The sequence below is a fragment of the Monomorium pharaonis genome, chromosome 3, assembly GCF_013373865.1.
Source record: "Monomorium pharaonis isolate MP-MQ-018 chromosome 3, ASM1337386v2, whole genome shotgun sequence".
Classification (NCBI taxonomy): domain Eukaryota; kingdom Metazoa; phylum Arthropoda; class Insecta; order Hymenoptera; family Formicidae; genus Monomorium; species Monomorium pharaonis.
In genome coordinates, this window is record NC_050469.1 from 15246604 (window position 1) to 15274443 (window position 27840).

At 28.9% G+C, this 27840-nt stretch overlaps 1 protein-coding gene across 3 annotated transcripts in view; it reads left to right on the forward strand.

Moving 5' to 3' along the window:
* Positions 1-397: 397 nt before the first annotated feature.
* The window catches only part of LOC105839106, a 46073-nt gene continuing 18630 nt past the window's right edge, over positions 398-27840 (forward strand). The window contains exons 1-4 of one of the 3 annotated variants that reach the window (XM_036284436.1): positions 398-1612; positions 7413-7626; positions 15584-15823; positions 21753-21839. In XM_036284436.1, coding sequence (XP_036140329.1) covers positions 7414-7626; positions 15584-15823; positions 21753-21839 — 540 coding nt within the window. In that variant the 5' untranslated portion in view covers positions 398-1612; position 7413. The remainder of the gene's footprint in view (positions 1613-7412; positions 7627-15583; positions 15824-21752; positions 21840-27840) is intronic. The other 2 variants (XM_036284438.1, XM_036284437.1) reach the window with 2 other exon arrangements.

Sequence of the window (27840 nt, forward strand, 5' to 3'; positions counted from 1 at the left end):
GCGCAAAAAACTACTGAAGCTGAAACTATGATCAGAAACCTGTCGCGTCTTTTAGGCTTATAAGCGAAAAAATTAGTCTTTGATTAACTCTTGTTTAATTTGAATGTTAAATATATATACCAACTATGTGTACGCATGCGCGTGTACTTAAATCGAATCTCTGATCTTAAAAAGGTATTGTGTATTCTAGAATTCAAAATGTGTGTGAAAAAATGCGTTTTCCCTATATATTTAGACATTTTTTTTAGAAAACTGGTGGACATTTTTCTATGCACTTTTATACATTTACTTGCCCAGATTTATTTAGTAAATATTTTCAAATTGTAGTATAACTAAATGTTTATTACTTACAATAAGAAAATGTACAGCAATTTTCTTTCAAAAAAAGTTCCCAAAATAAACTACTTCGCACTCTAGAATATTTCTTAATTAACTGAGGCTTACTATTCTCTACTAAATATATGCGGATTTAGGAAAAAGCGCAAAATGTGATTACCATTTGCGATATTTTTCCTAAATGGATTATTGTCGAGGGAGGTTTATTTTCATTTAATGCTTTTTTCTAGAAACGTAATCTTAGATATTAGCAACGTATCCGTATTGTTATTAGCAAATTATTTGCATCAGAATGTATATTGCTATCAGATCAGAATTGCAGCAATCAAATCCGCATTTGTTAGCAAATAATGCCATTACGGTATACAACAACTTTGGATAGAAACTTGCTGGCAACTTTAGAATCATCGTCATTAAAATTCGTACTGTTGTCATTATGTTGTCATAATAACTATAAAACATAAAATATTGCTATATTGTCAACACGAGATAATTTTAATGCTGCTATCTTGCCGTTAAAGCTAGCAATACATATGTACATTGTCGCCTGCGTGTTTAATTCAAAATCGTTCAAACAAATATGCGGCAAATTGCCGACATCATAAATGATTACAGATTTGCGCGATTTTGTTGAAACACATTTTGTTGCTGCATACAACTGCTTGTACCTACAATCTTGAAAATTAGACAAAGAAATTTATTTAATCAGTTTCTTTGAATTGAGATATATTACCAGCCTCAATTTGTCAATTTCGATCGTCCTTTAAATATTATTAGCAACTGTTTTGTATTTTTAAGTGTAACCATGAGCAAAATGAATACATTTGATAATAATACTGATAATAGAATCTAAATCTTAAGAAGTAATACATACGTGACACAATTCGTTACGAGTGTAATCATGTTCCATAATGATACATCGTTGCAAAGAAGAAAAAATTTGTGATATAAAACATATTGAAAGCTGCCGAAACATAGAAGAATTTCGAATATGTGTATCACACAATGATCTATCAACTCAAATGTTTTCTTCCTTTCGCTACAAGGCGACTATGAAGAATATCATTATCGTCCAAGTAGACGACCTTTCGAAATTCTCGTCAATCTCGGTGCGATTCGATAGTTCCATTGAAAATGATAGCAAAGATGAGTGGTCATTGGTCGAACGGTTTACCCCCACGTGTGTGTACTCGCAGGCTATATAGAAGACTCCGCAAGGAATTTCATCTTCAGAACTGAGAGTCAGTGTCACGGAAATCCACCGGGAAGTAACCAAGTGAGTAACATAGTTTTTCATTACTCTTTTGTACTTGTAAATTTAATCGAATTATTTGTATATTCGAGATTTCTTCGTTTTTGCTTCGATAAGATTAAAACTATTTTTAACTGTCGACATTATGCGTCCCGTTCTTCCTAAATTCCTAGAGAGACAGTAAAATTTGCTACATTTATTTATTATTGATCGAAAATTAAAGCAAATGCTAACTGTATATTTTATTAAATGTTTCATTAAATTCTAAGTGGTATAACTCCGAGACTTAAAGAAAACAATTATTATCTTTGTTATGCATGTTGCATATATTGTTACTATGTACCGTTTAATATATTTATTACTCAAAACGGTTTTCTACATGATATATTGATATTGCAATATATTTTAGTTCTGTTTGTTACAACGTAATTATTTTTACAAAAAAGCAAAATTCATTTTAATTAAATATTAATTTGTATTATTTTCAACGCCTATATCTTATCACTGTTACTTAGGATAATTTAATTATTGTGTCATGTAAATGTCCTAAAAAGTTATTCTTTCTTGCAAGAACAGTTATTAACAAAGTTGTCCGAGATAATTCTCTTGCGCGCATAAAATATTTATATAGAATATTTACAAGTAAAATAAAATGTAAATGTTCATCATCATAATCTTTTTTTTTATTGGAATCACTCAATGATTTCATGATAAGTTTTTGTGAGTTCTTTTGTATGCTGAACCTATCGCGCGCAACCAGGTAGAAAATATTTATCGTCAGGTGTAAGGATACAGTTAGAAACTCGTTTTGTAATTTTTTCGTCATGATGTGTACCGTTTTCCAAAGGCGCGCCACGCATCATTTCTCGTTGTTAATGAGAGCAATCTTTCTCATTGCTTTCACGAGCGTTACTTCCCCTTGTTACCCTCATCTCTGATATTAACATTGTTTAATTTTGATTGCGTTATTCTGTTCACAAATCAAATTTGCACATTATGTAAAAATGAGAAAAATTATTATGAGAAATATTAATATTGCGATTTTAAGTCGGATAGTTTTTAATACCGATAATAAAGAGACAGATACAAAATGTTCAACTATAATTTTTTTGAATTTTAAATAAAAAATTTCAATAAAACGAGGGTTACGTATTGAAGATTGATAAATATATCATTTTTTCTCGAGTACTCTTTAACTTGTTATTAACAAAGTTGACGTGAAAACTGAAACTTTCAGAAAAAGTAGCCGATATAACAATAATATTCTATAATACGATATATACAAAGGTTTTTAATAATTATAAATTTTTGGTATATAATACAATAGAAAGCTTTAGATTCATGAGATGAGAGATAATTTTTTCAATAATGTTATTATTAATTATATATAGAGTGAAAATCGTACAAAAAGTTTTCAAACATATTAGTAAAATAGATATCGACTTTATGGATTTTTGTGGATTTTTCTGAATCTCCTCGATTATCGCGCCGTGTGCTTCCGTTTTTTTCTCTTTATTTTCTATTTTTAATTTTTTTTGTGAATACAAGAACCGGTCGTCGTTGCAATTGGTAGTAGGTCGTGACCGCCTTTTAAAGTAACGGTACCTGTTGAGTTCAACAAACCAGTACCGGCGTGCCATCGGGAAGTGGGCTAACGAGCGATCGGCATGCTTGCTATCAAGGCGACCTTAACCATCGTGGCATACTTTCAGCAGCATCGTGCAAACATTCTTGGCTTTTATTTTGTCCGCGATATGAGTTCAATTGCTTCTGTCAATCTCATTCTGCTTGATGCAGGGTGAAGACAGATCGGTCCTTATAAATCCTGATTTCTAGCAATCTATATATATTCTATTTCAATTAAATAGGATATTAAATAGATATCATCATCGATTCATTGTATAATTTTATGTATCAAACTGCAAATATTATTTGATATGAATAACACAAAATACATAAGATAATAAGCACAAATATTAATTAAAACTATATAACTATATAATACTATGTCTAGGTTAGCAATAATTGTTAATAATCGTTCCAACTTAAGAAAGTTTGTGCATACATATTTATTTTTAATTATAAAAAGTACAATTATTTTTATTATTATTATATTATTTCTCTTAAGAAATCTCATATTCTTCTTTTTCTTAAAGAAATACAGTTGATTTCCTTTTTTTTACATTTCAACAATATCCATATAAATATTATTATTTTTGTATTGTTTTACATTGTATTGTTTTGTATATACAGGAACTGAAAAAGTTAAATAATGGAATAATAATGTAATTTTGTGATAATAATGATAATTTAGTCATTGAAAGATTTTGTTTTATTTTACTTAGGCAAAATTTATTCTCGTGATATAAAATACAATATCACAAAGAAGTTTGAATATCGATCAATTTAATTATTATTAATTTTTATTTTAGAATCATTGTTCTACGTTTCAGACATTTCGCTATTGTGGCATGTTTTTGTTTCTGAATCATCTTGACATGTTATATCTTCCTCAGTCATATTTCCAAATCATAGATTTCAGACATCCAGATTTAATAATGTGATTTCTGAATACGAATCTTGTTTTCGTAAATATTGCAGCACTCCCGAGAAAAAATGGACATTAATATAATCATATGTAAATATACGTAATTAGATACGAAAATATCTAATATATGATCATATATAATTAAATCCGAAAATTGGCACGATATGATTATATGTAATCATAAAAATGCATAATTAAGTATGAAAAGATTTAATAATATATGTATAATTAGGTATGAAAAGATCTAATAATATATGTATTTTATATAATTATATATGTATAATACCTATTATATAATCATATAAAAAACATATATTATTAGATATTTTTATATCTAATTATATATTTTTATGATTATATATGATCATATCGCGCCAAATTTCGAATTAGATTATATATGATCATATATTATTAGATCTTTTCGTATCTAATTATATATTTTTTAATCTGATCATACTAATATCCATTTTTTCTCGGGCTACAACATCTCTTATCTTGTCTGGTTCTGTTTTGCAATTGTTTGACAATCTATAGCTTTCTCTGCGCTCTTATAATCTTCGATTTTTCTATCGTTTTTGGCACGCTAAATCACAATTGCTAATTACTATAATATTATAAATAATGGCCTCTTTCTTTGTTTTGGCCGCCATTTTGCATTTCCAAATTTGCCACACGGCGTTCAAAATAGAAGACACAGAAAATTTTCAGCACTTAAACATTTACATATCTCAAGAAATAAAGAGTAACCGCAAAAATACACGTTTTTTCGCCCATTTTTTCCCATTCAAATTTCAAATCGAACTATGTGCCAATCAATTTTATATGATGGGACATTAATCTCAGAAAAAATTTAAGTTGAGCATAGAGGTAGTTTTGGAGATACGGGAGGTTAAAGTGACTAAATTCTTACTATTCTTAATGTTGTCCAAGCATTGTATACACAAGAAAAAGGTCAATACTTCTTTGATAACAGATTTTACTAGAATTAGTCAAAATGGTTTTCTGACTCCTTCATCCCTGTTGTTTAGTATTTTAAGAGTTGTTTAATATTTAAAACTACCCTCAAAACAGTTTTTATTGAATTTATTGAAAACAAATGCAGATACGAAAGAATGTTTTAAACAAAAGTAGTTTGTCTTAAAATTCTGCATAAAAAAGGTCTCTTTCATTTTTTCGATAGGATTAATCCTTTACTCGAAAATCGTAACTGAAAAGATATAGTTTCTGAAAATAACATTGCAATATAAACAGCGATTTTTTTATGTATGTATTTGATAAAAAAAAATTCTAAATTTAAAATTTTTTCTACATCAAATACATATTAAAAAAAATCGCTGCTTATATTGCAATGTTATTTTCAAAAACTATATCTTTTCAGTTGCGATTTTCGACTAAAAGATTAGTCCTATCTAAATCTAGAATTTTTTTCTACATTAAATACATATACACTGGCGCAAAAAAAAACGAAACAAAATTTTTGACTGATTTTTAGGCAATATTTAAAGTGATGCAACTTTATGAAAAATCATCCAAATTACATGTACTTTTTTTTAAATTAAAGGGCAAAGACTCTACTTTAAGAATCACTAGGCGAAAGTTTGATTTTTTAAGCGCGAACCTTTTGTATCGCATGAAAACCAAACATGTTTTTTTAAATTGAAAAAAGTAAAAGTTTGTTATTCACAAGTTTCTCGTTAAAATCTGGCTAATATTAATCCTGATTTTTAAAATTCATTTTTTTCTAAGCAATTAAAAAAAACCATGTCGATACGATGTTTTTTGTTGATTGCACACAAGTTTGAAATTTGCATTGTATTTTAGGGTATTTTAGCGAATAAATACAGTATTTTTTGAATATCATGAATTTTGAGTATCAATATGATATTGAATATTGATTTTATTCGTGTTTAACTCAATCATACCGCCGTCATCAAAATGATCCGATGTGCACCACGTGGAGAATGACGATCGGATTTTGAACATCATGTGGCTCTGAAATTCATCGGTGGAAATTTGTACTTACTGATCTGAATATAACGGATAGCTGATGCACCAATTTCACTGAAGTCAACAGAAAATCACATTCATCTATACTCATAAACCCACACATACACGTAAACATACATATACACATGCTCATACATAAAAAATAAAAATTCAAATTTTTTTTTTAAATCAGTCTTCAACCTATCAGCCTTTTCAGAGCCACATGATGTACAAAATCCGATCGTCATTCTCCACGTGGTGCACATCGGGTCACTTTGATGACGGAAGTATGATTGAGTTAAACACAAATAAAATCAATGTGCAATATCATATTAATACTTAAAATTCATGATATTAAAAAAATACCGTATTTATTCGCTAAAATACTCTAAAATGCAGTGCAAATTTTAAACTCGTGTGCAATCAACAAAAAACATCGTATCTATATGTATTTTTTTCTTAAATTGCTTAGAAAAAAATGAACTTTAAAAATCTGGATTAATATTAGCCAGATTTTAACGATAAACTTGTGCAAAATGATAACAAACTTGTACTTTTTTCAATTAAAAAAAACATGTTTGGTTTTCATGCGATACAAAAGGTTTGCACTTAAAAAATCAAACTTTCGCGTAGGGATTCTCAAAGTAGAGTCTTTGCCCTTTAATTTAAAAAAAGTACATGTAATTTGGATGATTTTTGGCAAAGTTGCATCACTTTGAAGATTGCCTAAAAATTGGTCAAAAATTTTGTTTCGTTTTTTTTTGCGCCAGTGTATAAAAAAAATCGCTGCTTATATTGCAATGTTATTTTTAGAAACTATTTCTTTTCAGTTGCGATTTTTGAGTAAAGGATTAGTTCGTTCATTCGCATAATTTGAAAAATTAATATCTCGGCTATCATTGGAAATAACCAAGAACTATGGTAGCTTTTATGTCCGTCTTGATCCCGTCTACTTTCCCATGAAGATTTACGTACCACATATGGGACACCCTGTACATATATATATATATATATATATACACAGGGTATCTTGCATAAAGTATGAAATACTTTGTAAAAAGATAGACGGGATCAAGATGAACATAAAAGCCCACTATAGTTTTTGGATATCTCCAATGATCTCTATTAAGTCAAATCTTATTGATTACAAATCGAATTTAGAAAATTAAATATTTTACATACATATAACGTTAATAAAATTGCATGAATTTTTTATATTCTTAAATTTTTTGCATTTTTATTATTTAAATATATTGAAAATACAGTAGACATGTCTTTTTTCTTTTACAGAATGCAATACAATCAATACGCGTCGCTGTGCTTGATTGGACTTGTCTTGGGACAAGTCGCAGCTTTACCACAGCATCCTCAATTCATGCAACAATATCCACAATTGTATCAACCACAGCAGATTAGAGAGGAGAGAAAATTTGCTGAGAAACCAAATGCGATGAAAAAAGTAGCCATCGATGATCTCGAGGATATTAGTACTAATCAGATTCAGGTAAAATACAGATACACATGCATGTGCAATACATGCATATGCAATTTAATAACCATAATGCATTAGCTTAATAACCATTTCTACTGTGATAAATGTTGGCAATAGATTCTATTGCAAAAAGATAGCAAATGAGAAACAGATCTTGTCATTGCAAACACTGTTAGTAGATATTCAGCAAATTAGCAACATTTGTCATCAAAATACGTGATAGCGAACAGATTTGTTGACAGTATTGATGACAGATTGATGCCAAACACCAAAGTTAGTGACAGATCTGTTCTGGTGTTGCACTCAATTTGATATCAATTTTTGATGACAATTTTTGTTTGAAATTTGGGCGCATTCGAGGACACAGTAGGCCATGGTTTTGACAGCCTAATTCCGCAAGAAATTATTAGCAGTCTGCTAACAATTTGGCACCAAATGATTAGTTGGATATTATATTACTATATTATACATACAGTTTTAATGTTCTACTCAACGATGTATATTCAACAAAGGAATTTTTCCTTACAGAAAAAACACTCACAAAAATACTACAGAAAACATCGAAAATAACATTGAAAGTAACACTCAATTTAAATGTTATTTCGGATATTCAACTTTAATGTAACTCTTAACTTAAGTATAATCCACAACTTGAGAATTAACTTCACTTAGCAAATTCGATTAAGTCCACACTGGTGCACATTAAAATCGCCATAGAGGGAAACTGGGGCATAATGGCGTACCTAAACTCTAAACAAATTTTCAACATCTTAAAAATGAGTCAATTTCATTTGCATTAAAATGTTTTTTTACAGTGTAATATCTTATATGTATATCATACTATAAGAAAAATTGCAATACTCTACATTTATTGAATTTACTTAAAAAATTTTAACGCAAATATTTCTAAGTTGGATATTAACGTTTGTTGTTTATATTCAACATTTCAGCTTTAATATCAATTATGTGGGTTAACATTCAAGTGATTTCCGAGAAATAGCTCAATGTTGAGAATAACACTTAAAAGTTTAAAGTTTGCTTAACTATTGAATGTTATACTCCAGAATATGTTGAGAGTGAACTTTTAAATGTTTAATTATGCACAAACTTGAATGTAAACGTTCAGTTATTTAGTGTACACTTGCAAATGTTTGATTGTATTCCACTCTTAAGAAGGGTTGTTACCGATTTTATTGATGACAGTTTTCTGTGATGCTGATTGTGATTTTCTCATTGCGCTTACTTTGTGTTTGTGAGAGTAAACTATCATTGCGATTGAATTTTGACAGCTGTCAAATTGTAACAATGTTAACAATTTAAATTAATAATATGATAAATATGATAAATATGTAATATTTATCATATATTATCATATATTATCAATGAGTTAAAAGTAAAAAATAAATGTCTTTATTGTCATTTCTTCGAGAGATGTCATCATTACATACGACAGCTGGTAAGTGACTTGTCGTATCTTAAAAAAGAGATGGTCATTAAATTCATGAGACTATTACGCGAAATTAGCAAATAATAATTTGTATAGATAATTATCTATACAATTATCGTTGCAATTTATTTTTAAAGAGTAAAAAACAAAAAGTCAAATTGCGCGCGTGAAGTGTGCGACTGTGATATGTAGTAAATACTCAATTTTTAGTATTAATTCTCAAAATGTATACATATATATATATATATATATATATATATGCCTAGAGAGTAAACGCAAATATTAAATTGAATATTAAGGGGTTACACCAACCTAGACAGTCAAAAAACAGGCTTAACTTTGATATTTTATTTCTGCTAAACGGGTAGTGGGAATTAAATGAAATTTTGTGTGATTATTGATTTATGTTTTGACAATATAAAAAAAATTTTTTACTAAACAATGGCGACGGAAGGCAGAAATATGGCCGCCGGCACACATCGAAGTTTGGAAAAACGCATTTTGCGGTGACCACTGTCCCGTCTAAACGATCCATCTGAAACAAAAAAAAAGTGTTTTTAAGCTAACAGTAGTGATTTGTCGGTGACGATCGCCGATTATCGATTTTATCGTTTGTTACAAAATGGCGATGAATTGAAGTTAAAATTTAAAAATAACGAAAAATTTTTGTCCTTTTCATTTTTTTTTAATTTTTAATGAAGATCGATAAAAAAAATAGATCGTCACCGACAAAAAAATGTTTCTGAGAGTATTGTGTAAAAATTTGAAAACGATCCATCGATTAGTTTTTGAGATCTTGTGCTCACCGTCTTTGAAAACCATGTTTAGAAAAAAACGCGTTTAAAATTTAGTTCTACTATTGTTAACAGTCGAATTTTGCACTTTACTTCTAATCGGCAATTCCGGGGCCTATGAGGGGCGAGCTTTTTCTACTTGTTCGCTTTCAAATGGATTCAATGGTCGTTGTCTCTTCTTCGATCTGTTTCGTCTAAACGAAGTAGAAGCTCTTTTTTAATTTGAGCACTCGAACGCTCGATCCCGTTTTACTCAACTCTCTGTAATTCCGGCATTTTTGCAGATATCAACATAAAACTTTCAGGATATATTCTCAAAACTTGAAACTTCAAGAAAATGTAGTAAAAAAATCGATTTTTTTTCCGCTAAGTTGATGTAACTTCTTAACACTCACATTTGAACATAAACACTCAATGTTTGAATGTTTTTTTAATAAGAAATATATGCTTTCGGTAAACCTTAACAAAAGGGGACCCAGTTCCAATGACCTTGACCTTGACACATATTGTCAAGGTCACCCTCTCGAGTAATGTTCAAGAGATTTTAGTCGGTGCTCATGATTCGTTAAAAAGTTATTAACAAAAAAAGTTTTATAAATACAATACATGATATCTCTGTCGCAAACCTATGTGATGCAGAGAACGCGTGGGCGGAACGTAAAGGGAGGGCTTTGCCTTTCCTTTACATCCATTAATTTTCACAAAGCACGCATTTTTGCGTGCTTTATGAAAATTAAAATTAAAAAATCTATTAATTTATTATTATTTTAATCTAAACCTAATTACTAGAAGAGAATATAGTAATATGGCCAGTGCGGATAATATGGCCACTCATATTATCTCCGTTATTAGTTGACGAATTCTAGTAATTATTTACGATATCGTTTGTTTAGTAGCTTACTGTTATATAATGATGCTAATATGACAAAACACAACAGTCAACATTTGTTATAAAGCGTTTTAAGAATTTCGAAAATGTTTTAAGGTACACTTTAATTACACATACTTCTTCATTCTTTGTAAACTTAATCGCATTATCACCCAAATGTATATACACTTGAGTACTTTCTTATTCTTTAACTCTTTATTCGGCTGTATATATTTCGAGTTATATAAAATTAAACGATGACATAGGATGTTGTTAATATGGCCATCTCCCACACAACACACTTTATCGTAGGGATGTCCCTGGGATGTCATTTTCAGATATCGCAATATCGTTAAATATCCGTAGACCGTCTGAGATATCCAAAGGATATTCAAAGGGTGTACAAATATCCATCGATTTGACATTCCGTAGATATCTCAAACGATATCCAGAGGATGTCTGAAAGATTTTCTGAGATATGGTAATATACCCTAGTGAAAAAATTTGTTAGAATTTTTTAGATTTTTTTTCAGGATTTTTGATAAATGTTCCGATTTTTTATAAGAATTGAAACATTTCCCAGAAAAATTTAAAAAATGAAAAATTTTGATTAATTAAAAAAATTTTTGAATGTTTCTAAGTATTTTTAAGAGTTTCTAAAAATTGAAAAAAAACGAACAAAAAATAAAAAATTCTAATTATTTTTACGGTAATTTTGTAAGAAGAAGAAGACTATACAACATGTTTCACTCAAGTCAGAGTCGTACCTATTAACCTCTATATCAGAAAAAAAACGGTCACTCATCCATGTGTCAACTATCGTCGATGTTATTTGACTTCGAAGACGGTACGCATCCTAACGCCTTGTGATGATCCATGAACACTTCTTGTTTATGCATACATATTTGTCATACATCATTACAATAGATGTTGTCAGAAGGATAGACGTATATAGTTAACTTATATTTTTATAAATTAATTTAAAGTTTTACAGTTTTTTTACTCATTTTTACATATGCGCGCAAAATAGCAAGTGGAATAATTTAATAAAAAGTCTGTTTTTGCTCTGTTCGTATAAAATAAAAAAAATTTTTTTTAATTCCTGGTGGAAAAATTTTTCAGAATTTTTTAGATTTTTCTCAGAATTTCTGATACTTTTTCCGATTTTTTATAAGAATTGGAACGTTTCTCAGAAAAACTTAGATAAAAAATGAAAACTTCTGATTAATTCAGAGAATTTTTGAATATTTCTAAATATTTCTAAAAAAATTTTGAGAATTGATACATTTCATGTATTATGATGATACATTATAACATAATTATAATAAAAAAAATATATATAAATTTACGTTGTTTCTCAACAAGCATCGTTATCCCCACTACACCATAGTCAAATCTGGCATTGCCTAACTTCTGCGGTCACCCATCCAACTCTGAACCGCCGTTGATGTTGCTTGACTTCGAAGATCGTACGCAACCTATCACTTTGCGATGACCCATGAACACTTGATGCTCATGAATACATATTTGTTATAGATCAGCCTAACAAATGTCAGAAACATGAAACGTATAGATAAATAATATTTATAAATAAATATAAATCTACAGTTTTTTTACTGATTTTTACATATGCAAAATAACATGTGGAATAACTTATAAAAATGTGTTTTTGTTATGTTCTTTTGATAAAGTTAAATTATATCTCAGACAGCACACAATATTTATAAAATATTTAGAAAATATTTGTAATATTTATTTGAATATTTTATAAATATTTATCCAAATATTTTATAAATATTTTTGTGGTCTTAGATTTATCAGATCATAAAGATGTATCATAAATATTATAAAAATGTTTATGAAATATTTATAAATATTTACAAAATATTACTTGTACAAATCTTTATTTTTGATTTACCATAAATATTGTATAAAATATTTAGTCTATATTTTAATAATATGTTGAATACAGATTTTTTTCTTTATGTACTATATATAAAATATGTATAAAATATTTATATAACATTTTTTAAAAATAAATATTAAAAAATATTTATAAATAATTATAAATATTTATCATAAATATTGTGTGCTGTCTAGGATAATTCTAAATATTATAGAGATTGATGATGATTAATATATAGTCTTTAGAATTAATAGTTTTTTTATGTTTGTTTATATGTTTATATGTTGGATTATGTTCATACAAATTAATAAAAAATAAACGCATAAAATTCAAATTAATATATTTGCTAACCGAGAAGCAGAATCGAATTAATACGTCATAATAACGTCACGGAATGACAGCGAGAAATAGGACCAAAATATTACGTCATAAAGACGTCATTAAATAACGTCAATATGTCGTCATTTAAATGTCATGGTCGCATTTTGATCATAGGATCATTCATACGAATATAACCAAAATTTGACGTCAAAATGACTTATCTTTGCTACCCAGGATATTTTTCAAAAATTTTTATATACACAAATTTTGAAATATTTTGAGATTTCTTGTTCGGTTATTTCTGAAAAAATCTTATTATTATTCATAAATTTTCATTTGTAGAAATACTACAAATTATGAGAATTCTTATCTAATTATTTTTGAAAAAATCGGAAAAATTTTTTTAATTTCTCAGAAATTTTTATATATACAGAGATTAAAATAATCTGAAAATTCTTATTCGATCATTTCTAAAAAAATCTAAAAAAATTCTTAGTATTATTCAGAAATTTTTTTCCACAGAATACTGCAATATTTTGAAAATTCTCATTCAATAATTTCTGAAAAAATTTGAAAAATTCTTTATATTTCTCAGAAATTGTCATACATAAAAATATTGAAATATTTTAAGAATTCTCATTTAGTCATTTCTGAAAAAATTTGAAAAATTTGTTATATTTCTCAGAAATTGTTATATATAAAGATGTTGAAATATTCTAAGAATTCTCATTCAGTCATTTCTGAAAAAATTTGAACAATTTTTAATATTTTTTTAGAATTTTTCAAAACTTTTCAGAATTTTTCAGAAATATGAAAGATAAAAAATTCTGAAAAAATTTCTAAAAAAATATGAGAAATTTTTCCACCAGGGATGTCACTTTTTATAATATTTTAGTATTATTAATATGCTACATTGTTTCGATAAGTGTAACTTTCTTTATGTTTTGTTTTAATCTACGTTTCTTAAAGATTTAATTTACGCTTTTGTCACTCTTTTATTACATTATAATTCACTTTCCCTTTACACTTGATTTACTCCATTAAATACAGAGATAAAAGATATGATGGGTATTATTTGGATGTAATAGGATATCGTAAGATATTAATAGAATATTTTATGATATCTTATAATATTTTAAGTTATTTTTGGGGGATATCGAAATATATTAATAGGATATCATATGATATCTTAAGATATTTCACAATATTTTAAGATATTTTTGTAGGATATCCCGGATGCTACTCATTGGGATATCCGTGGGATTGCCTTCGTCTGTTTGGGATAATTTGGGATATCGTCAGGATAAAGTGTGCTGTGTGGGCTAAGTGTGCTAGTAATATAGTCACTTTCGAGATCTCCATATCGACAAAATTCTTCGATAAAGCGATTAAAGGTTTAATTTAAGGCTGTTAATTTTTTAAAATCCTTTATATGAAAAAGTTTCTTTAGATTTAAGGTTATTTTTTTAATTTCCATTAAATATGAATAAAAATCACCTGTTTTGATATAACTTATTTTATATAAATATATATGTTTCTAACAAAATACCGTGACCTTTTTAACAAAACTAATTTTTTTATATTTATTTTTGTGGTGGCCATATTACCCTCCCTATTTCTCTTCGGCCCATTATGCAGCATCGTTACATTTTTATAATATATAATGTAATAAATATCTTATAACTTTGAATTGAAAATCTAATGAGCAACACTTTGATGAATATAATAGTAAAATTTCAACTCAGAACATTGATTATTAATAAAGTTATTAAATAAAATATAAATGAGTGACTATATTATCACCTTCTCCTCTATTATCTTAATCTAAATCCTATAAAAAGTATAAGCAAATTTTAACAAAAGGGAATCCAGCCCAAATAAATAATAAATTTATTATTAAAATAAAGCATGTATTTATGCGTGGTTTAAAATAAGATCTATTAATTTATTATTATCCTAATTTTTTATGCAAAGTCGCAAACTCATGTGGTGCAAAGAATGTGTGGGCGGGATGCAAGGGTAGGCCTTCGTCCTCCCCCTACATCCCTACATTAATTTTTATAAAGTACGCATAAATTAATAGATTTTCTTATTTTAAAACACGCAAGAATGCGTGCTTTATAAAAATTAATGTGGGGATGTAAGCGAAACCCTCGTCTTGCACTCAGTCCACGAGTTCTCTACACCATATGGGTTTGCGATTTTAAGTAGAGTAGAGGTCAAAAGTCATAGGGGTTCGGTCCCTTTTTGTTAAGATTTACACATATTTCTTTTTACTTGTACATAGTATCAGAAAATTGCAGCAAATTATGAAACTTTTTTTGTTTATAACTTTTTAACGAACGATGAGCACAGGCTAAAATCTCTTAAACATCACTTAAAAGAATGACCTTGACAACATATGTCAAGGTTAGAGTCATTGTCATTTTCTTTCATTATAACATATCTCAATCTATAGCAGCCTGTTTTTTTCCCACTAATATTGGCTGTGTTCCAAAATTCACTGCCAGTACTGAAAATCTATAGTCCACGTTATACATACTATAAATTTTCAGTACTGGCAGTGAATTTTGGAACACAGCCATTGTATCACGATATACATATAATAATCTTTGATTTTTTTCTTTACAAAGGAGAGTGGCAACAGCGGTTTCTCATGGTCCAATATGCTAGGAATGTTGATGCAAATGCTACTAGGTCAAACCGGAGGTGCAACCGGACCCAGCAAAAACGAAATAGACGATGGCGCGACTGTAAGTCCATGGACCAATTTGCTTTCCGTGGGTCTAAGAGTTCTCACAGCCCTGCTGGGTGGACCTCAACAACCAGTGGATGGTATTGATAAGGTGGACAACCAAAGTAGTCCTATGCAGGTAAGTGAACATAGTCGTAACGCTTAAACATTAACCCCAGGTCTACTTTAAATATAATTTTTTTACGAAGCTCGCAATATGAATAATTAATCTCATTAGAAATGAAAATGTTATTCTCTGACATCCTGAGATGACGGGAATTGAGATGGGGATTGTACATTAAATCAATTGCTCTCTTTAGTCGCATCCACCATGGATAGATAGTAATCTACTAGCACTTAGCACGCAGACGCGAAGGAATATCTCGTAACTTGTAAGATTTACGTTACGAGTATATTGTTTGAAACGTTGAATGCCTTTACCACGAATAACAGAACTGTTTACTCTTATGGCGTGAGAAACCAGCCAATACTAGATTGTCACATCTCTTGTGAGATAATTTAGTACATTATTTTTAAGAAATGTTAATGAAAATGTCTTCAAACTGTCCTTTTAAAGAGCTTTATCTCTTATTAGTGCTCCCTAGGAAGTATTATCCAAATGCATTGTCCCAATGATTATTAAATCTTTTTAAATTTCTTTATATATATATATATATATATATATATATATATATACACACTATTTTATATATTTCTTAATCCTCCATCTAAAATGGATTATATAATTTTTCGTATAATGTCCGACTCTGAGGCACAATCGACAAAATAAATAATTGTATAGATCTTGAACGACATCGATTGTTCTGCGAAAGGTTCCCGGGAAAAAATACTTTTTATTTATTGATATTAACAAATATATGTTTATATATGTTTGTATATCATCATATAAGAAATAAAAGTGCAATTATAAATGATCTTATACAGCCATATATGAGAATATGTGATTATACCATTCTTGTAAATCCTGTTTAAGTATGGTCTTATATAGACATATATGGTCTAATGTTCTTGTATGTTATCATATGTGATCATGTGAAAGCATATTTTATAATCAAATATAATCATATTTGAACATACATACATAGATTTCTATAAATGGTCCATACAATGAATAAATCCAAGTATACATGATATACATAATAACAAAGCATCAATTAGGTTTCAATCAGGAGACATTATTTGTGTAAAATAATCCAGTAGAATTAGACTTTATTGGAGAAAAAGTTGGCGACTCAGGTTTAACTGTGCGTAAAGCACAATTAATATGCGTAGATTAAAATAGGTACGTTTGTCACTTGCAAAAAGCTGGGGGTTATTGCAAAATTACGGGTTGAAATAAGGAAAAAGTAGTTTTTTGCTTGCGCCTCGTAAACTAAAAACGAAATCGATAAAACTTTCAAATAAAAGTTGTAGGTATTAAGTAGATCTACAATAATAAATTTGGTTTATTAAGATCGGTCGGTTAGTTTGGTTGCAAAATAGAAAAAACGGTCATTGAAAAATGGCCATTTCTTAAATTGTTTATAACTTTCTTAAAAATTAACTCAAGCATTTAAAATTGTAGGAAAATATAGCTTTTATGACGACAAAAAGGTATGCCAAATTTTATAAAAAAATATTAACAACTTTTGAGTAATGTCAATTGTTTATCTAAAACGCGCTCCACTAAAATTTAATTTCTACATTTTTGAGGCCATGCACGAACCTGAACAAAAATTGTTTATCTTCTCAAAAAGTTGCAGTATTATATATCGGTATTGCGAAATGTGTACAATGCAATTAAGTGCCTTAAATAAACGTGTAAAAAATAAGTCTAATTAACTATTAAATAACTTTTAAAATATTAACGCTATCAAAATGAGGTAAAATGCATTTAAAAGGTGCAATTTTTCTTTAAATTAAAAAAATTTTCATCCTAGCTTGCTTAAAAGCCGAGATAATTTTTTTTTGAATCATTGTTGCTACAGTTATGAATATTAAAAGCTGAAATTTTGACAGCATTATATTAAATAGTTAAAAAAGTAACCTTTCCCAAATGTTTAAAGCGATTCATGAAGATTGACCATTGTAAACGTGTTAACAAAAGCAGTATCAACTGGAGAATGGCAGCCGACGACACCGCGCGCGCGTGCGTCGTCTGCTAGCGTGTGGCCAGGCGCTTGCGTATAAAATGGATCTGGCACATTCAAATTACTTCAATCGTCAATATCTCGAGAACTAAGCGTCCTAGAAAGACGATTTTTTTTAAACTAGGCTATCTCGACGAGACAAGACTGATGAGCTAAACCATTTTTTTATATCTTCCCAATTAAACGTTTTAATTAATTTTTTTCTTTTTTAAATTATTTATTTAACGCGTTAAATATGTATAAATAATTTATATACCTATGCGGCGTGTGCATATGCTCTAAGTTAAAATAATTTAATTTTTTTATTACTTTTATTGCAAGGAGTAGATTTTAATATAATAATATTATTATTATATTAAAATATTATATTTTATATTATAATAATATAATAATATAAAAATATTTTAATATAATAATAGTTATATATATATATATATATATATATTAGTTATAAAATTAATATAATTTTAATATATATAAATATTAAATATATAAAAATTTAATTAATATTTAAAAATTTATTATTTTTATTTAATATAAATAATGATTTAAATTAATAACAAGGTGTAGATTTTATATTTTTTTGCATAATTTAGTGCCATTAACGAACATTTAAAAAAGAACTTAATATAAGCTTATTTAAATATATACAACCGCGAATAGTTCGCAAGATCGCCAGGTGATCGCTAGGTGAAGGCGCGGCGCTTCTTCTTCTCATGAGAAAATTTACTCCAAAAGGCTTATAAAAGAAGACCATCACCCATGGCTCACTTAGCACTTCACTAGCAGTAAAGTGTAGTATATATTATTTTTGTTATACAAAGAGAGTTCATGGATTTCTGCAACTCAGAGAGAGCTTTCAAAAATTGAGTAAGTATAAAAATAAAATTTTATATAATTATATACAAATTTATAGAGTTATATATGATCAGATCACAATATTATACCTTCAAATATAAACTTATTTAAATATATATGCTCGAACATGATATTAGATAATCATATATGACTATATATGGGTATTTCCGAAAAAAATTCATATATGAGCATATAAGAACATATAAGAGGTATTTTTTCCCGGGTCAATAATACAATTTTTTATAATTATTGAGAGCAAAGAGGCAGTACTTTTCATGTTAAAGTTTGGAGTTAAGTTTAAATCCAACGCTTAGTAGAAATTTGTAAAATACAATGTTACGGCTGTTTATTGTCGCTACGAGTCGCTACGAGTATGTGACGTGATGCGATTTGGAAAGGCTACGCCAATTAATTGTTCTAATTACAACGGACAATGCTATTATTTTCGTGTATTTGCGTCACACTATCTTTACGTTTTCTACACAATTTAATTTGTTTCACGACCGGAAATTCAACGGCGTTTCACTTCATTTTGATCTTTGTGTTTCATAATCACGTAGCGTAAAAAAATTGTCGGGATAAGATAATTGCAAAATGGAAAAAGCGCTTTGCTCTCAAATAAAGCAAAGTTTAACTGAATTTTTACGATCAAGCGTGGTAGCTATATGGCACACCTAATAAATTATAGTTACCTTTTTTAATTAAATGTGGATTAGATACTGATTGATGTGATGTAACACAACGTAGCAATGTGTCAATTGTAAAATTACCTTGATGAAAATATATTACTGAAATATTTTATTAAAAATCTCTCTTTTAATTTACCTCTTTTTATTAATATTTATTAAAATCCGTTAAAATGCACTAAAATTTATTAAAATTTATTAAGGTTTTTTAACCTTTGTTGACATACCTTTTTTTTTCGATCAATTTTGACAGATACCCGGGAAAAAAAAACCTCTTATTTGTTCATATTAAATAACAAATATATGTTTATATATCATTATATAAGAAATAAAAGTGCAATCATAAATGATCTTATACGGCTATATATGAGAATATGTAATTATATCATTCTTATAAATCCTGTTTAAATATGATGGTCTTATATAGGGATATATGGTCTAATGTTCTTGCATATTATTATATGTGATCATGTGAAGCATATTTATATGATCAAATATAATCATATAAGAACATATATACTTAGTATATACATATATAGTATAAGTATATATACAAAGTGTAGTTTTTATTATTTTTGTTATTTGAAGGGAGTTCGTGGGCCTCCGCAACTCAGAGAGAGTTTCCGCGAATTGAGAAAGTATAAAAATAAAATTTTAAATTTTATATAGTTATATACAAACTCATAGAGTCAGATCACAGACTATACTTCCAAATATAAACTTTAAATATATATATGCTTGAATATGAACTTAGATAATCATATATGATCAGATCACAGTACTATACTTCCAAATATAAACTTTAAATATATATGCTTGAATATGACCTGAGGTAATCATATATGATCCTATATGGGTTTATGCGGCTAAAATTCATATATAAGCGTATAAAATTATTTCTGGGCATATAAGAGCATATAAGAGGTATTTTTTCCCGGGATATTTATTTTACATATGGAAGATAGACTGTTTCAATAAATAAAAAACAGAAAAGGAAAAGGAAAGAGTACAAAGCGTCAAAGTAAAAAAAGGAAAAGGTACAGAGCGTCAAAGTCAGAAAAAGAAAACGAAAAGGTATAGAGCGTCATAGTTACTGTATAGGTGGCACTCAGTGTGCCAACAAAGGGTTAAGATGCATTAAAATTCATAAAATTTATTTTTTCTGTTAAGTAACAATAAAATAAATTTAATAAATTTTAAGAAATTTTAATAAATTGTAATAACACAGGCACACAAAAAAAAGTGGTTGGTCCGGCGGACTAGACTAGTCAATCCTTATGTATTTCGACCCGCTGAATCCGAATCTAAGGTCAGAATTGCAAAGTTAGCTCGCATTTTCTAACCACAAAAAAAATTCTTTTTTAATTACACAGGCACACAAAAAAAAGTGATTGGTCCGGCGGACTAGACTAGTCAATCCTTATGTATTTCGATCCGCTGAATCTGAATCTAAGATCAGAATTGCAAAGTTAGCTCGCATTTTCTAACCTCAAAAAAAATTTTTTTTTAAATATTGGTCCGGTGGGCCAGACTAGTCAATCCTTATGTATTTTAACCCGCTGAATCCGAATCCAAGGTCAGAATTGCAAAGTTAGCTCGCATTTCCTAACCTAAAAAAAATTTTTTTGAGGTTAAGAAAAAATGAGCTAATTCAGCAATTCTGACTTTGGATTTGGATTCAGCGGGTCAAAATACATAAGGATAGACTAGTCTGGTCCGCCGGACCAACATTAAAAAAAATTTTTTTTTTGAGGTTAGGAAAAAATGAGCCAATTCAGCAATTCTGATCTTGGATTTGGATTCAGCGGGTCAAAATACATAAGAATAAACTAGTCTGGTTTGCCGGACCAACATTAAAAAAAAATTTTTTTTTGAGGTTAGAAAATGCGAGCTAACTTTGCAATTCTGACTTTAGATTCGGATTCAGCGGGTCGAAATACATAAGGATTGACTAGTCTAGTCCGCCGGACCAACCACTTTTTTTTTTGTGTGAGTGTGTAATTAATGAATTTTAATGCATTTTAATAAATTTAATAAATTTTGATGAAATGGATCAAGAGAGAGATTTTCAATAAAATATTTCTATCAGAAATACTTTCAATATTACTCTATGACTCTATGTGATAGAATAAAAATTGTAATCTTATACTTTTCTTTCACTATCATAAAGATAGCGATCTTACATGTCTTCTTTTCCAGCTGTTCCGTCAATTTACTTTGTTATCAATAATATGGTAATAAAAAAAAATTCGTGATATTTGCATCAACGTGTCAGATGTAAACAGGCACTTCCACTTTACGCTCTTTCACATGCCTTGTAAATATTTGTCACACTTTAGAATTAGCGCACACATGGCTGGTGTCGGTTGTTTAGGAAATATTGACTGCGGTGCTGGGCGCGTTTCTAGGACAGGGCAGAGACCCCGAACAAGTTGCTGTAATGGCGAAAAATGCTTCCGAGGTTAGTACGAGTCTATGAAATAGATTGAACGAATAAGTCTAAATTAAAAAAGAAATTCTTAAAACTGTTAGTCTTGCTTTAAAACGAACAAGTATAAATCTCTCTAGGAGAGACCGAGACTCAAGAGACACAAGTTGTTTATGTATTTTATGTCAAAAGAAACAATAGCAAAAAGTCATTATAAAATATTTCTTTATAATATAGATTTTATTTAAATGGTATTTAAATAAACAAATATTAACAATTTTTTTAAGTCTGATTCAAGAGAAGATAAGTAAGTTTTCAAATATTTTAAACATAACGTTTTTTAGTTTGAAAGAATAAGTTTACATGATGTATTATTAGTTACAAATTTTTAAATCATTATACATGTCAGTTTTTTAATATAATAACAGTAATTTATCATAATAAAATAATTAAAATTATACATAGATATACGAATGGGATATATTGACTTCTACCTAGCGATAAATAATACATCGATCTGACGCAACGTCGAAATCAACAAATCGGCACCATTTCAACGTCGATTTGATGAGTTATTTCTCGCTGAGTATTAAGAGGGTTTTAAATTTTTCTGAGAAACGTCCCAATATTATAAAAATCGGAACATTTATCAGAAATCTTGAAAATAAATTTTTTAATTGCGTTTGAGATATCTACTTGGAGAAGTCCTAATGAATGCTTTAAGAAGTTCGAATCATGGTACATGTAACTTCCTACGTTATTCTTAAAGTATTCTTCTATGAATTCCTCAGGAATTACTGTTCAGAAAGGAAGACTACTTTATGAATTCTTTAAGAAGACATTGTGTTATCTGGGAATTATGTTATTTCAATATTTTCACAATGTTATTTCAACATTTTTGCAATGTTAAAAAAATATAAATGCAATATTATTTATAATAACATTGCAAATCTTATTTTAACATGACCGAAACTTCCAAATTAAAACCAAAGTTTATTCATAATGACGTTGTATACAACGTTAAAAACTACATACTTGGAAACATTACTATGTTAGTAGGTAACGTTATAATAACGTTGCAGTTATGTTTTTGTGCTTACTGGGTAATTAGAAAAATAATTTTCGCATTGCTTAATATCAAACAGAAATTTTACAAAAAAAAAAACCTAGTATAAACATATATGAACATATTTTATAGATATTTATATATGTTTTTATGTAAAACATTTTTTCTCGGGACGATTCTATTTCTTTATATAATATAATGAAATACAAAAATGTTGCATTGTAGCCAAATTACCTTGCAAAGTGACCTTGTTAATCGATAATTTAAAAAATTGGCAGATATTATGATTGCCTATGTACAACTATGTGTCTTTGTTACATTAATGGAAACGTAATTAAAAAACAATTAAAAAACCCCTTGAGACCTTAAATAATTATCTAAATTCGGGAATTTTTTGTAGGCAAATAAACAGTTTTATTGAAAAAACAAATATAAACATTTTAAACAATTACAAATAAATAAAATTTTTTAAAAATAATTTAATATGCGTATAATAAAATGGTTTATCAACAAAAATTGAGATAACTTAATGTCGCCAGTAATTATAGCCAAGAAATGAGTAGATTAGTAGTCGACAAACTGGCAATATTTTATTGTAAATTACAGTCTCACGATGTTTCGACCATAGGATTTGGTCTTTTTCAAGTGAATTAATTAGTTACAGAGACAAATTATTCGCAGGACAACAACTGTTTATAAGCTCATGTCAACGAATTCATAAAAATTTTACAATATGACAAAAAAAACAAAGATATATATATATATATATTACGGGAGCGTCCCGTTTGCCCAAGTCAATATTGACCACCGTCCCGATTGGCCACGTCAATATTGGCCACATCAATATTGGCTACGATCCCGATTGACCACGGAGTGGATTGGCACCACGTTAATATTAGTCACGCGTCAATATTGCCCATGTCAATAATGGCCACGCGTCAATATTGGCCACATTAATAATGGCCACGTCAATATTGGCCACGCGTTAATATTGCCCACGTCAATATTAATCAATTAATAATCAAACCCATGTACATTGTAAACAAAGTAAAGTTTACATATTTGCAGGTTTTCAATACAATGTATATGAATTAGTGACTTGGACGGGTTGGGTGCAAGAGGGAGGTCGGAGGCGCCCCCTTGCATACCCTCCGCGCGCGCTTGTGTGTGTGTGTGTGTGTGTGTGTGTGTGTGTGCGCGCGCGCGCGCGCGAAGTATTCTCTGGGTTTGGGACCACATGGGTTTGGGACTTTCCACGCTAAACGAGATGCTCATAAGAATAGGTATACTATAGAGATTTGAAATTGAAGCATGGCCAATATTGACGCGGGCAATATTGATGCGCGGCCAATAGTGACGTGGCCAATATTGACGCGTGGCCAATAATGACGTGGCTAATATTGACGCGTGGCCAATATTGACGTAAGAAATATTGCGCGTGGCCAATATTGACGTGGTCAATATTGACGCGCAGCCATTATTGACGTGGCCAATCAGGACCGTGGCCAACATTGACGTGAGCAAATGGATGCCACTCATATATACACTTTATCCCCCAAAAAGTCGTACACTTTTTTGAAACATACTTCAAATTTTTATATCTTCACGAAAAATGGTCGTGGAAATACAAACCAAAAAGCATTTAAAAGCTTAAATTCTTTAGTTTTTGAATCTTTTGATTAAAAATGTTGAGTTTTGCATGACTACTTTTTTTTTAAACAAAGCACAATAGAAAAATGTCAAAAAATTGTCATTAAATTTGAACGTGTCTATAGGCTGAAATAAATTTTTTTGATTTAATTTTTTTTTCTCTTTAATTTGCTTTTTTTAAAAATTTTTTTATGACTATTTTTGACTGAGTTGTGAACTTAATGAAAAAATGGATTTTAAATTTAAACGCTCGTAACTTGGTCAAAAATGGTCGCATAGTAATTACGACGACAGATTTGAAAAACTAAAAACCTCTATTTTGAGTTTCTTTATTTGTTTATTTGATAAAAAAATGTTTTGTTGTTTAAAAACCACCTTAAAACTAACTGTAAAAATTGTATATTTTTCTTTAATTTAAAAATTTGGCGCTACTTTTAAAATAATCGTAGGACTTTAAAAGTGTCCACTTTTTTTTAAGTTAAAAGTATCCTTAAATTATTCATGGCTTACAATATTTTTTCCGTATATCCTTAAAATATACCTTTTTTGTGCGACAATCGTTGACCGAGGTGTGAGTGATTAAAGGAAAAATCACCTTGAAGGTAAAAATTGCAGATTTTCTTTTATTCCTAAAACATTGCACCACTTTATGATTAATCATGAGATCTTTATTATACCGCAGACATTACCCAAAGCGTATATCGAGATTTCAATTTTTTCTTTGATCGTTCATAACTCAGTCAAAAATGGTCGTAGAAAAAATTGAACAAAACAAATTAAAAAGGAGAGTTCAATTTACAAAATTTTTTTATCAGATTAAGTAAAAAAGATTTATTTCAGGTCATGGACGTTCAAATTTAATACAATTTTTTAATCATTTTTTTGTGTTTTGTTTTAAGAAAAAGTGGTCATACAAAACTGAAAATTTTTAATCAAAAAATGTAAAAATTAGAAAGTTTAAGCTTTCAAATGCTATTCGGTTTGTATTTTTATGACTATTTTTTGCAAAGATACAAAGATTTGAATATGACTTAAATTTTTCTCACAATTTTTGAGTGTACCGCTTTTTTTGTTACTGAATGTATAATAGAAGCAAAAACCTGATAATGTGTGTCTTATTGTCAAAAAAACGAACAAATGTATAAATATGCTCCAAAATATTCAAGTCAGTGAAATAATTTTAAAAAATGTCACAAACGTAATTTTAAAACGTGTCAAGCACAGTCAAAGGCAACAGAAAGATTAAATATATTTTTCTCATTGGGACAATAAGAATGCTAAAGATAGTAAACATTAAGCAGCCTTAGAAAAGATAAAACGGACTGTTCAAAGAGAACTGATGTGGTATACTGCATAAGGTGTGTCAAATGCAATGCTTTCTACATTGGGCAAACTAAACGTCATTTGGAAACGTGCTTGAAAGAACGTAAGAATGATATAAAAAAAGCATTAAAAAGGCTATTCTGTAGTCGGTAAACACTGCATGATGGAAAATCATCACTTCGATTGGCAGTCTCTCGTATTTTACACTGCGAAAAGAACAGAAGAAAGAGGGACATTGTTGAAATGTTTTTTATAAAGAAGAATAAAAATGCTATCAATCTACAGAAAGATACAAAAAATTTAAATACTATTTACAACAATGTAATCAAGGCCCCTTAAAGTTTACTATACTTTTTGGCATTCTTATCGTCTCAATGAGAAAAATGTATTTAGTCTTTTTATTGCTTTTGACTGTGCTTGATACTGTTTAAAATTACGTCTGTAACATCTTTTTAAATTATTTCATTGACTTGAATGCTTTGCAACATATTTATACATTTGTTCGTTTTTTTTTACAATAAGACACGTACGTAAGTTCACACGGATTTATTATCAAGTTTTTGCTTCTATTACATATAGTATATATATTTTAATTTCTTTATTATATTTTAGAACCTTTATGAATTCGTTGGCACGAGGTTATGAACAGTTTTGTTATCCTGCGAATAATTTATCTCTGTAATTGATTAATTCACTTGAGATGGACCAAATTCTATAATCAAAACATCGTGTAATTCACAATAAAATATTGTCAGTTTGTCGATTTATTCTTTGGAAATGATTTATATTTGTTTTTCAATAAAGCTATTCATTTGTCCACAAAAAATCCCCGAATTTAAGTAATCATTTTAAGGTTTCAAGGGTGGTGTTACTCCTTAACCTATTCCGCCTAATCGTCCATTTCTGGACACTTGGGTAGACTTCACGAGAAAGAAATTCCAATAAATACATTTATAATGATAAAAAAAAGGTCGCTCTTTCCATTTCTAGCATTAGTTTTAACTCACAACCTCCGGAAAAATTAATATAGCGGCTCTAATAGAAGTAAAAGTAAATTTGACTGTTTTCTCAATATTGCAATCGTAATTACTGTTGACAGAATTTTTTTGAGTCTGAAAAACTACAAGATGATGTCGTGAAACATTTTTTACATTTTCACTCTTTTTCACTTCTACCCCTAATCCTTTTATGATTCCACTCCCAAACAAGGGATGAAGATGGAATTTGAATTGAAATACAAAACGAGCATCTTCGACAACCTCGAAAAAACGGCACAATTTTGTTATTTTTTCGAATACTTGAACCCTTATCCTCTAAATAGGTGTAGTATCGGAAAAATAAGAAAATTGTGCCGTTTTCATTCTCGAGGTTTTCAAAGATGCTCGTTTCGGATTTTAATTCAAATTCCATCTTCATCGCTTGTTTGGGAGTGGAGTCACAAAAAAATTAGGGGTGGGGGAGTTAAGAGGGATAAAAATATAAAAAATGTTTCATGACATCATCTTGTAGTTTTTCAAACTCAAAAAAATTTTATCAACAAGAATTACAATTGCAATATTAAGAAAATAGTCGGATTCATTTTCATTCCCATTAGAGTCGCCATATTAATTTTTGTGGGGATAGTGCATTAAAACTAATGTCAGAAATGGAAAAAGCAACTTATATAATATTAACATTATGGGGTCTGTCTCTAGATATTTATGTCAAGAAGGTAAAAACCTTTTTTACCACTAGAAATGTATTTGTAGGATTTCTTTCTCGTGAAGTCTAGCCAATTAAGGTACGCAAGTGTCCAAAAATAAACGGTTGGACGGAAATAGGTTAAAAACAGCAATGCGAAAATTATTTTTTTAATTAGTTTCTGTCTTTTCAGTATGACTATTATTTTTTATATCAAATAGAATTTTACAAAAAACGGAAACTAGTATAAATATATATGGTCACATTATTGTATATATTTATATATGTTTTTATATAAAACCGATTTTTTACCGA